The 13,765-nt window shown below is 37.0% G+C and overlaps 1 protein-coding gene across 1 annotated transcript in view; it reads left to right on the top strand.

Moving 5' to 3' along the window:
* Positions 1-2,232: 2,232 nt before the first annotated feature.
* Positions 2,233-13,765, top strand: part of LOC133992635 (partitioning defective 3 homolog B-like) — a gene marked incomplete at its 3' end in the record, with an annotated part of 152,272 nt that continues 140,739 nt past the window's right edge. The window contains 2 exon segments of the mRNA XM_062431320.1: positions 2,233-2,333; positions 3,215-3,439. Of these exon segments, the coding sequence (XP_062287304.1) occupies positions 3,323-3,439 (117 nt within the window).

Below are 13,765 nucleotides of genomic sequence, written 5' to 3' on the forward strand. Positions count from 1 at the left end.
TTGGCTCCAGAGAGGGCCTTTCATGTCTTTTGCGAGTTTCGCAGGTATTCAGTTGGTAGCAATCTGCAACCTGGCCTGTAGATGCCGCTAAATGTTACACACTGTTCCTTTAAGATGATAATATGACAATATATGACTTGGTTATCTTGCTTGGATGGTTTAAAGTAGTTAACCTACTGGTATTACACATTATTAAATACATTAACAAAACAGTAGATTTCTGTCAAAAATAACTAGAATAAAAATGGGGTATGTCCAGGTAACATCATGAGGTGTAGTGGTGAGAGAAGAGAGTCCTTTAGCAAAAGTAGAAAATAACCACACATTTCTCATTAAGTCTAATGACGACAACAGGCCAATTTTGCAGCAGACATTGTGATTTGTCATTGTAAGAAAAGCACAGGTGTTACTGATACCATTAAAAGTGGCTCTGTGAAGTGCCCCTGTCAGCCATGACAGTGTCACAGCGAGCCAGCAGGCACAATACTAAGACACTGAAACAAAACTGCTAAATGGAAGTCAGCCATCATTCACTTAATTATTTACACCTTTGCTTTTCCTACAGTGACATGCCAAAAAATCTTCTGCGAAAAAGGCCTGAATTGCGGCTATTCATCAAACACAAACTTTTTTACCCATTAATAACTTATAACCTTTTATAACTGCAGGACTGGTGACTTATTAGTGACTGTTATTATTAGACAATTATGTAAAATGCAAGTGCAAAAACCTGAGACTGCTTTAACACCAAATAGGCTTTGTGTTTGTCTCTGAACAAACGACCGGCAGACCATCATAAATTATCACCATAAATGATTGTGAATTATTAATAAACACTTAAATGTCTCACACTTTCTGATAAGTCATCAGGTCTTATAAGTTATTAATGTCTGGTTCGTGTTTTGCATTTTCTAAGTCGTCAGTTATGCAGTTATGTTTAATATGTCATTAATGAAAATAATTAAAGTCTGCATTGTTGAGAAATAGATTTTTTGCCGCCCTTTCCCGAAGGCAAGTGGTTTTTAAATCAGAGGTGTCTTCCTTAAGAATTAGATAGAAAATATGTCATGGAGGTAAAGGAAGGAGGGATTTTTCACAACATGGCAACCCAAAAGTTACACTCATTAATGGCTTCTGAATGATTTATAAATCAATAGTAAATGATTTATTAACCATTAATTCTCATTCATTTTAGTAATTTGCAGGTATTTAACTGTTAATTGTAGGACATTTTATAGAAAGCATGTTGCAATATGGTACAAATTAAAACAAAAACTAAAAAAAGTGTTGAGTTGGTGAGAATTTCTCTGTAATACATTTCTTTAACTGGCAGAAAATACTTTTCAGTGTGTAGTTTTGAGTGCTAAACCTTATATTAACATAGTCCCCCCCCAATAATTTCCTAAAAGTAGCTGTGTAACTTGTCTCCAATTTTTCCTCAGAGATACACAAAAAACTTTTTTTTTAAAAATAGATTTTTTACATGAAATATTTCATATAGCTATATATTCACATTTCACATTTTTTTTATTGGATGTTTTAAATGCTTTGACTGCATTATATTGTTATTGTGTTACATAAAACAATCACAGATGTGATGGTTACATAACAATAAACCTTACTGTGTAGATACATAGAAAATAATTAGGCCCTTTTGTTGAGAACCCCCCCCCCCCCCCCCCCCCTCTGTATTTTATACAGTGTTTTTAAGGATTTTAAATGGGTAATTATACTTTTATTCAGTGAAAAAACCATACCAGACACACATTATTGCCCTAAGCATAGTATTTGTATGTTTTAATGCATCTGTGGAGTTTGTTGGTATTGAAAACATGACTTCACATCAAAATTGTTATTTTCTACTGAGAGAATAAATGTTTCTTCAGCATGTTCATCTGGATATATGCTCTGTAAAGTTTTGAAATGAACTTTTTTTGTTAGTACAAAAGTTAGTCCAGGTTATTTCTAAAAACTCTGGCAGTAATTGGAGCACTTTCTCTTTAAGAAAAGTGACAGCAGCAGCCAGCGGTGGAGGAGCTGGTCACAGGAGGAGCTGTGTGGCCAGGAGGAGCGGACGGCTGTGCAGGAATCTCAAAACTTACCAACAACACACACTCATATATAGTAGCCTACAGTGTCTTATTTTACTCCTTTATTTCATTCCTAGTGTGACGTGAATGTAAAATAAAGGCTACAGTGTTACTTCCTGTGGCTGTCGGTGATGAAGTGGATGCTACTGACCGCTTGGAAAAAAGGAAACTTCCGAGAGGGAAAACTTTGCGGAATGATGCCCGAGCGACTGCATCACCTCCTCCCTCCAAAGTTCAGCTAAGGTGGCTAATGTTAGCTTTGTCAGCTTAATAGGAAGTTATTTTTGTTGTTGCAAACTTTCCCTCACTTGTCAGCACTTGTAATAACTTAACACATCACCGGGTTGTTTTTTTAAAGCGTGTTGCAAAGTGAGTGCGTTTCATCCTCGGCTTGTTTTTATCTGCACAGTAACACAGTGAAGCTAAGTGGAGCTAACCCTAACCCTAGCCTCTGTCAGCTGAAGCTCAGCAGATAACTAACTCACAGAGAGAGAAATGACAGGACACACACTCAAACCCGTCATAAAAAAAAATTGTGCTGCTTTTAAAGTGTTTGTAAACGAGTGAGCAACACATGCATGGACCTACAGAGGAGTATATCGACACTTGTTGGATGCTACAAGAGGAGGAGGAGGGAGTTTGAAAAGTAATATGAGAGTTGGATGCACTTTCCTTTTTGTTTTATAATAATAACAATAATAATAATAATTATAATGCATTTTATTTAAAGGCGCCTTTCAAAGCACTCAAGGACACCTTACACACATAACACAACAACAGTACATCAAACAATATGAATCAGGTAACATTGATGTGGAAGTTTGCAATTTTGCAAAGATAGATAAATAAATATGAATATGACTAGATAGTGCAATAGTACAATAAATAAAAAATAATGTGATTGCGTAGTTAGTGTGAGACAAGAGTATGCCAATCGGAATAAGTGCGTTTTCAGGCCTCATAGACAGTAAACACATAGATCTCTCTGTCTTGTTAGGGAAACACTTGTGACTGTGGACCACTTTGACAAGCTGAGTGACATTTAATTTAAAGGATGTGAGTTTTTTCTTTGTTCTAAGTCCTTTTTTTTCTTCCACTATTTATTTCCCTCCTTTCCTATTTAGTTCTTCTTCAAGACTTTTCAGAGGCCCCGTTCAACAACCTGGAGCATCTCTGTATCGCCGCTGCCACTTATCATCACCTACAAACCAGAGCACTTAAAAGCTGTAATAATGAAGGTGACGGTGACATTTGGGCAGACAGGTGTGGTTGTGCCCTGTAAGGAAGGCTGGACTGTGAGAGACCTCATACAGCAAGCCACGCAGAGATACAGAAAACTGCTAGAACAGGTATCGTTCACTTTCACATGTACACCAACACATACTGAGAAATCTTACTTAGGCTCCAAAATGTATGAACTTTTCTCAACACAATAGACACATACAATGCTGCAGTGGTGGAAGAAGTATTCAGATCCTTTACTTAAATAAAGTTACTGATACAGAAATGTAAAAATACTTTACAAGTAAAAGTCCTGCTTGAAAGTCCTACCTAAGCAACAGTACATGAGCAGCAAAATGACATAATTAGATTATTGATACTGAAGCATCAGTGTGTAAACAGGATGTCACTGTTGTAGCTGCTGGAGTTAGTTTAGTCCAGTGGTTCACAACCTAGGGGTCAGGCCCTTCTAAAGGGCCACCAGATGAACCTGAGGGGTCATGAGGTGGTTAATGGGAGAGGAAAGAAGAAAAAACAAAGTTGTGAAACATTAATCTGTTCGCAGTTTTTCAACTTTTTCTCTAATCTTTGATTTTTGGTGAAATATTGGATCATTTGAACATTTATTGAAATGAAATCATATGAGAAGTTTAGAGGTACAACAATCCCTATTTGATGGAGCTGTTAACAACTCAGACATCTGAAATGTGATCCAGACTACACACTGCTTTTTGTAAGATGTCAAAAGTACCAAAAGGTTGGAAAACCACTGGTTTCATCTTTAACAATGTGTTGTATTTTAAAAGCTTGTTATATTATCCATTGTGTCAAAACTTCATCTGAAAAGTAACTAAAGCTGTCAAGTAAATGTAGTCGAGTGAAAGTATAAAGAAGCATAAAGTGGAAAAACTCCAAGTAAAGTACACATATCTCACAATTTTACTTAAGTACAGTACTGAAGTAAATGTACTTAGTTAATTTCCACTAGTATAGGACTGCAACTAACTTTCATTCTCATTATTTATTAATCTGCTGTTTATTTTCTCAGTTAATCGATTCATGTTTTTGTTTATAAAATGTCAGACAATAGAGAAAGTGCTTGTTGTAATTTGTCTTCAAATGTCTAGTTTTGTCTTGATAAACAGTCCAAAGATATCCAGTTTACATGTATGACACAGAAAAGCTGTAGATTCATATTCGGGCATCTGAGAATAGTTATCTGTTAGTCGATTGACTAATGGATTAATTGACTAATCGCTGCAGCTCTAGGTACATATAGTGTATCAGTAATCATTGTTTTAAGGATATGCATGCTTAAACAGCAAAGCAGCATACCTGATGCTTAAATATAGTTTCCCTAAAGATGCCTGTTTTTGAATAAATACATACATTGTTTTAAAGTAGTTAAAATTGAGACGTGTCCTGACAGGACTTTAAACATTTTATGAGCTTGTAACAGTACAATATTGAATAGCTGGTGAAAAATAATACTTGCTATAAATGTGTGCATATCAGTTTTTGATGCTTGCTTCCATGGATACATTTTTCATGATATTGAAAACTCACTGAGCTTTAGTAACAGCTTTTCTTATCTGGCTATAAGTAACTTTCTGACACTTTCACCTCGTACATAATCGGCGGTTAAGATAAATGCTTTTTTCATGTAGTTGCTGCTCATTCATTAAACTTTCTAAGTGGTTATACTCTTAAGTTTGAAATAACACTTCATGTTAATTTCTGCCAAACACTCCAACTACAATACTAGCTCAAGAACATCAACCAAAAAAAATGTTTAAGTGTAATTTTATCTCTCTCTTTTTGAGTCTCTGACATCTGAGCCACCGGTTAGCTGCATTATTCATAATCAGAAGTTTTTCTAATAATGTGTTCAGATTTTCATGAACTCCTGAAAGGCTTGTAAAAGAGGCGAGATAAGTTTTTATGAAACAACGCTTTCATAACATTTGAGGTTTTTCCCCGAAGCCATAAAAGAATTATTGAAAGCTCTGTCAATTTTATATCATAAAAAGGGCCATGTGATTTCCTCATCCCAAAGTCTTGGGAAATTAGACAAAGCCATGGAGGTCCAGTTCTCCATAATTGCTGTATAAAAAATTAAAAAGCATATCTGATATGAATTGTGATGGTCCAGACAGGAGCAGGCATGACTCGTTTCCACTTTAGTTGTGAGTGTAAAATGCAAATGACTCCCTCTTGTGATTCCTTTGTGACTGCTGTTGATTCCCTCTGCTGCTCCAGGGGCAGGAACCCGGTGACCCCCATCAGACGACCAAATCTTCTCAGTGACTCACTTCATATTGGCTCCATTATTCAAAGAGCACACCAGTCCTATAGATAGATGGCCTCTGTTGTGATTGAGAGAGAGATGTTGGAGCTGTGTGTGCTCGTATTTCTGTGAGCCAGACACAGAGACAGTACTCGGAGATGCACTCCCTTTTCCACCCTCTTCATTTTCTTGCTCTCTTTACCTTTTTTGCCTCCTAATCTGCTTTCATCTACCCATATATCACACCTCCCCACTCAGTGCTTCTGTGTGTTATGCCGCCTTCATCCTATTTATCATCCTTTTTCTCACAAGTACATGTCCTCTTCACCTTACACATAGCCCTCACTTCCCTTTCATTTGTACTAGGCTTCCTCTTTGAACACTTCCTCCTGTACCTTCTGTTCTTCTTTGTGAGATAACCCTGTTCCACCTAGACGTAGAGATGAATAGTCTGCATTTAAAAGTGGCCTTAAACAAATAGCATGAGATTCTAGGTGTATGCAATGGATCACAATCTCAAAATTCAGATCATATCACAGTTTTGAGTCACGGATCAGATCACTTTTTGGAACAATGAAAACAAAAGAGACAAATATAACGTTGCTTTCCATTTATCCTGTTAAACATTTAAGCAAAGAGTGTTTACCCATCATCTTAAATGAAAACAAGATGTCCACTGTTTAAATAAAATCTTAAAATATATCAAATATTCAATACTCAATTGTTAAATTAAAGTGCAATATGACACATATGACACATAAAGCTATTCCTTTAAACATAAAAGTGAATGAAAAAATAGCCTGTTTCCTTATCATCAAAACTTGATGATAACAAAGAAACATGAACACATTTTGGCGTGCGCCTTAGCTTGTTGAATGAGCCACCACACAAACATTTACTAGGAAAAGCGCACCGCTAACATCAGTTAGCAAGCTAGATAGCCAATTAGCTGCTCAGCTGCAGCACATTAAACAGCATGTAAACATACCTGCAAATGTCACTTCATCCCCCTTAGATGCTGGTTGGGTCGCTGCTTTTGAAAAATCTGAAAAATCAACTTGTCATTGGTGTTTGGAGCACAAACTATGTTATCAATCAATCTTTATTTATGTAGCGCCAAATCACAACGAATGTCATCTCAAGGCACTTTTCACATAGAGCAGGTCTAGACTGTAGTCTTTAATTCAGTTCAAAGAGAGCCAACATTCCCCCATGAGCAAGCGCTTGGTGACAGCAGGAAGGAAAAACTCTCCTTTTAATGGGAAGAAACCTCTGTCTCTAGGTTGGCTCCATGGTGTCAGTTTTTCTGAATTACCCCAACAAACGCTGACAGTGGTGGCTATCAACCATTAGCACACACTTGGGAGGACACGAGTCAAAAATAGCAAACTATGTTTTCACTTTAAGTACGAAAATCCGAAGAAATATACTGATTTTCTAGTAAAATTATTCTAACTTCAGTTCGACTTTTTCGATGTCGTTAATGTTCACTGAGAGATAGAGTGAGTGCTCCAGGTGAGTTTCCCTACAGCTTTGATACATGTAATGATGTAACCACCCTGCCTTATTGATTAGGCCTCTGAGTGTTTAAATGCTTTGTTTCCTGCCTGTGTGAATGAAATGCTTTGTTAAGTACATGCACAGTGTGTGTTTTGGTCTCCTCTTCTTCTTCTTTTCTCCTCTCTTCTTCTTCTTGTTTTCTTTTTCTCTGCCTACTCTCTCTCCCCCACAGCTTCGTCAGCACTTCAACAATCTCTCCTCCTCTCACTACCTTGACATTCCCCTTTGTAATTCCAGTTTTTTACTTCCCCCTTAGTCTGTCATTCTTCCTACTTTTTTGATAGTTTTGACCTCTTTCTGTTCGTCTTGTTTGTTTTTTGCCATTTTAAATATTCTCCTTTTGTTTGTGTTCCTCCTTTTCATACTCTCTCTCTCTTCTTTTGAATGCTTCCTCCTGCATTTTCTTCTCCTCCTCCTCCTGTCATTCCTCCTCCATGAGATAGGGAATAGTTTCCTTAATTGCTACATCTCATCCCCTCTTCTCTGTATTTGTTTTGTCTTGTTTTCCTTTGCTTCCTTTGCTCTCGTTCCATCGCTCAGTCATTTTCCTCCGACACTAATCTGTTGTAGCTGGGTAATTATGGCTGTTAATGTGTTTAGAAAGCTAGGATATGTGAGTGTGTGCTTCGTCGTAAAGTAGTCCAGTTCCTAATCCTTTCCACTGCTAGGGAAATCATGTTTTTTAAATTGTCATGGAGATGGCTCGCTTTTTTTTTGCCTGTCTCTCCCTGTCCCATTCCTCCATTCCTTCTTTATCTGCCTCATCCTACTTAAGAGAGTATTTTGCTTGTTTGAAAACATTTTTTGCGTGCATCCACCATAGCTAACTGTCACCGGCGGTCTCATTTATCAGCTGCTTTGTTGGGAATTCCCAGAGCAGTGCTTAAGTGGAGCTAACATTTAGAATAGGCGTTAAAGCTATTTTTGAAAATAGCTGGGGATCCTTGAGGTTTGGCTTTAAGTTATATTTCAAAGAAGATTTGGTTTTGTGTTTTAGTTACATTGCATTTTTTTATTTTCTTAAAGTTGAACATCATCACAGCCTAATTATCAGAATTTGTATACTCTTTTGTGTTGTTCAGTGTCGTACCGAAGGGGGATACGAGAGACAAAAGAGATTAGAACGTGACGGTGTGCTGATGTGTTTGTACGAAGGATACATCAGACTTTTGTTCTACTTTCCTATTGAAAGATGTCCTCTAAGTTCTTTTCAATGATAACTTAGCTTTCACTTTACTAATTAATGTATACAGCCTTGAGTTTGGCTAGCCTGATTTTGAACACGAACACACTGACTGATATTTAGTTGTAAATACATAGTTTAGTGGAGATAATAATGGTTAGAAAAACAAGGAATATACCCTAACAGTCATTATTGATTGGTAGCTTTTTTTGTGCTTGAGCCCGATGTGAGTCATTTGCTTTGATTATCTTTTTAATACTGCGTCCCTTTTAAGATGTGTTACCCTAAAACAGCTGGCACAGTGCACAGTTTAGTTGAATCTGTCTATTTTATGTAAGGTGCTTCTGACAATTGAAAAGCTCTGCATTAAAATTAACCTGCATTACAGCTTTTATTTAATTATTTTCATGTTTTAATAGAGGATGTAACAATGTTAACAGGATTTTGAAAATGTAAAACCACTGAACAAAGCATTAAATGCGACTTTCTGTTTGTTTAATTTGACTATTTAGAAAACACATCAGACATTTTATTTGCTTATTAACAATTTATGATACATGCTTTTTTTTAATCAAAAGTTGAGAATAATCTTCTTCCTTTATTCAACCAGGTGAGAGCAGACTAAGACAACTGTCTCACACTATATCCATTGAGTATAAAAAGTATAAAAGAACTGGCACAGACCGATGATGATGGAATAAACTAGAGAAATAAATTGGATTTGACAGGACTCAGTATAGCAAATACCAATCTACTGAAATACACGTTGATACTCTGACATATCTGTTGTATATGTCAACCTGAGGGTCTGTGGTGTACTACTGAACAGAGAAGTGTATCTTTGTGAGTCACCTGTCACTCAGTTAGTGTCACAATATGAAGTTGTCATCCACCTTTCTTACACGAGACAGCTCAGAGCCGCAGTCAGTGCACCATAATGTATAATTATATGTTGTAAAACCAAGGAGCAGAAATATAGAGCTATCAGTCTTGATGGATGAACACGGAGGCCGAGCATAAATTGTGGTGGGGGGGAGAATGAAAATAGTACCAAAGAAAAAAAATAAAAATGTAATACACAAGGTTATTGTAGAGAGGCAGCAGGGAGGAAATGAATAAACCCTTTGATGAATGTAAGAGAGCGGGAGCTGAGATAGCAGGGCGAAGCGGCCGGAGAAAGTGGAGGGGGGTGGAGAGGAAGGCTGAGGCTGTTTTCCTGGGGAGTTGTCAGGAAGTCATCAGCTTGTTGATAGACGTCTTAATTACCTTTGGCCAAATAAAGACGCATGCAGTTGTGTGTTTACGGATGCCTGTTTATGTCATTCCAGGTTTAGTCCCTGCTAAGAAGTGGGCTGTATTCTGTGAAGTATTAAACTGTGAACAGTTTTGACTTAACCTTTTTCAAATATGCACTATATTTATATCAAACTATCTATAAAACAATCTTAGTGATAAAAGTGTTGTTGTTTGTGGTCCAAATATGTTTACAGGTAAAGAAACAAACTTTCTTTTGTTTGGCTAATGGTGTGTTGAGGCATGTGTATTTATTAAGCTTGCATGTACAGTAGACAGTAAGGTGGATGTGTATAAAAGGGTTCCTGCCTATGTGGGTGTGCACTGTGGTTTCATTAGCCAGGGGAGGAAAGCTGATGAGGCGTGGCCAAACAAGCTGATAAAGTTGTAAAACATTGTGGCTTCATGCCAGAGCGCAGGCAGGCAATCATTTCTGAGAGGGAGGGGCCGGGAAGAGACACGTGCCGCCTTCCCCGAAGTCATGCTGCAGGAATGTGTTGTTCGAGCCTGACGTCTATTCTGTTCTGTGCTATTCTATTCTATTCTATTCTGTTCTGTTCTGTTCTGTTCTGTTCTGTTCTGTTCTGTTCTTTTCTGTTCTATTCTGTTCCGATCTATTCTGTTCTATCCAGTTCAGTTCTGCTCTATTCTATTCTGTTCTGTTCTATTCCGTTCTATTCTATTCTGCTCTGTTCTGCTCTATTCTGTTCTGTTCTGTTCTGTTCTATTCTGTTCCGATCTATTCTGTTCTATCCAGTTCAGTTCTGCTCTATTCTATTCTGTTCTATTCCGTTCTATTCTATTCTGCTCTGTTCTGCTCTATTCTGTTCTGTGCTGTGCTGTTCTATTCTATTCTGTTCTGTTCTATTTATCCTGTTCTGTTGGATTCAATTATGTTCTGTTCTATTCCATTGTACTCTATTCTGCTCTGCTCTACTCTACTCTACTCTACTCTACTCTACTCTACTCTACTATACTCTACTCTACTCTACTATACTATACTCCATTCTATTCTATTCTATTCTATTCACCATCAATGTGTCCGAAATCATTCTCTCTCTCTCTCTCTCACTAATTTCTCATTGTTAGCAGAAAGTGTTGTTAGTGTTCATGCCATGGACACTACTTTATTCGTTCCATTGTGGAATATTTGAGCGCATTATAAAGTGGAGATATTTACACACTCAGCATTCAGACACTCAAATAAAATGGCGGAGGGTTAATTTAGTGTACTGTATAGTAAATAGGGAGTGATTTTGGACACAGCCCAAGTTAAAAAGGTAATCTTCCAATGCCAGATCATTAATGTATTAGGTTGAATACACATCAGGTATTAGGTGATCATCAACACATCAGTTTTTATAAATCATATATAATAGCAGATCTGGAACTTAAAATGCTCCTAAAATCGGATATTGAACACTCAAGATAAACCCCAAAAATGTGCCTAATTAGACAAGTGAAGCATCAACTTGAGTCTAGCTGAAATGTGGAGCTTCAACTGAAATGTGAAACACTAGGAGTAATGGTTACCATGGTGTTTCCACCTGCAATGTCCTTGCTTTGTTTTTCACTGAAGGCAAGCTTTGAGCTTTCAGCCGGGTCACAAGATGAGTCAAGGCCAGAGAGCGTTAAACTCTGCAGAATCAGATCCTGCAAAAAGTCTTCACTGTCTCTACATGATGATGTTTGTTAAGATACCTTATAGAGCAGCTCCAGTGTTAATATTACTAACTTGACATGATCAAAATTGTGATTATTCCAGACCCCTTAGTTTTGGCCTAAAACTCAAATATTGGAAATGTGGTTTTCTTATTCCATTTGAATTGACGTAAACTACCTCACATTCAAGTTATTATAGCTTTCAGCTGCGAGTGTGTCAGTGTCATTATATCAGTGTCCTCCTCTTTGCACTGCTTTCAGTTTATACAGCAGCATACCAAACCTTTGCATCAACCGACAGACTACACAGATCTGCTGTTACTGCAGATAGAGAATTGGGGGGATGACACATTACTGATTAAACAGAATGATCTGCATAATGGTGTAACTGTTGTGGGATTTCACTACAACCTGATAATCTTTTTTTTTTAATTCCTCAGAGTCAAATACCATAAACTGTCCAAATTATCTGTAATAGTATCAGGCAAAACAGTGTATTAAGTGCTAATCCCCCCCCTGATTTTCAAGTTAGATCTGTGTGTTTACTGCTCTTATCTCTAATTCTCCAGTATCTGAGACTCTGAGGTACGGGAGTTTCTGCAGTTCACAAGAAATATACAACCAAATCCGCTCACTCCTCCTCAATTTCAGATAAGATTAGTGTACTCACAGCTCTTATCTCTCTACCTCTCTATCTCTTGTGTTCTTAGCTGTATGGCTTCCCCCACTGTAACAAAAATGAAGGGAGGGGGGGGGGGGGGGGTTGTTGACCTAAAAACAACAGAAGGCATAAGCAGTGAGATTGTTGGATGTTTGTATTTTACATAAAACTTTATCTCAAGACATTTATTGCTTTTGTTTCCTGATGCAGTTAAAACATATTGATTGGGAATTTGTGTCCTGGCCCAGTGGTCAAATACTCAGAGACCAGTGTTGTGATTTTACAGTGTGTTCCAGGAAGTCCTGCTCAAAGGGAGGTGCCGTTATCTGCCAGTTAAATGGAAGCAGTTTTAAACCTCTAGTCTAGTCTTAAATAGTACACTAAAGTGTACTTATTATTATTATTATTATTATTATTATTATTATTATTATTATTATTATTTTTCAATTTATATTTAGTTTGCTATTATGTTAGACACAGTAAACCTCAAAATCCTAACATTTGAGAAACTAAAAACCAATAAATCTTTGGAATTTTATCTTAAATGAATTGTTAATATGTTTTTGAGTAAGCACCACTAAAGCACAACATTAACTGAAATAATACGGACCATGTTGTGTGCATTGTATTTGTGGTCAGTAGGGACCTAAAACGTACTTTTTCCCCAGGGAATTAATGTGGACATGATGACCAGAGAAGGCTTTGTTTACATAACAGAAGTATTCCGTACTGTGACTATGAGCTCACGTTGAACTGGAATGTAACTAATAGTGAACTATAAACAAGCTTATGAAAATCTCAACACTTGATTCTTCTCTTTAATCCTGTTATCTAAAACACATGTAACAAATTGTGAGGTTTCTCATGTTGATCAGTTAAGTTTCTTGTGGAATCAGGGCTGTGTGATATGACCAAAATCTCAGATCCCCATATAGATAATTTTATATCCCGATAAGGATATATATCATTATATATTATATTTTATATAAATTCAATTAATACATAGTTTCTGGTCCTTTTTAGTATCAAATTCTCTCTTTGTGTTTCCTCTGACAGTGTTCTCCTGTTGAGTATAGTAACAAAAAGAGGGACTTTGCCACTACGCTATACATATGTATATACTATATCCATTTTTGCGCAGTAGGGGGACTGAATTTGACCTCCATCACTTAACATCATTCGTATTATAAAGGGCATTTCTTAATGACCAGTATTAACAGGGCGCCTGATTAAGAAAAGAAAAAGCTGTTTCAACGTTCTTTTGGGCACCTGACTGTTGTTCTAAGACAGACTTGAAATATTGTGAACCTGCCCTTTAAACCATTACAGACAAAATTAAAAACTACAGGAGCCCATTCTGAAGCCCAGGTGGTTTTACAAACACTGGGCTTGGTGAAACTAAAGTGTGTAGCCAAGGTTACAAAACATACACAGTGATTTACTTGACACTTTGGCACTGAAATCTTCCTGAGTAATCACACCATTTACAGATCTTGTCCCTGATTTAATATTCTCCAAAACCCTGATTGATAGATAAACTAAATATTACAGTGCAAACACAATGTTTGAAAATCTGTCTCTCATACATCTGGCCTGGGTGTGAGCCAAGACATTATTACAACAGAGTCACACAATGAATTCCAGCAGGAAGGGAGTGAGGGAGAGAAAGACAATTTGCAGTGTAAACAGCCAAAGTGTCAAACTCTTATGTAACAGGGATGGTTGAAACCTCTTGTTTGGTGACACAACAGAAAAAAATAGGTGCAGGTCGTATTTTTTATAGGATAAATGCTTTATTTTAATAGGCA

The sequence above is a fragment of the Scomber scombrus genome, chromosome 13, assembly GCF_963691925.1.
Source record: "Scomber scombrus chromosome 13, fScoSco1.1, whole genome shotgun sequence".
NCBI classification, from domain to species: domain Eukaryota; kingdom Metazoa; phylum Chordata; class Actinopteri; order Scombriformes; family Scombridae; genus Scomber; species Scomber scombrus.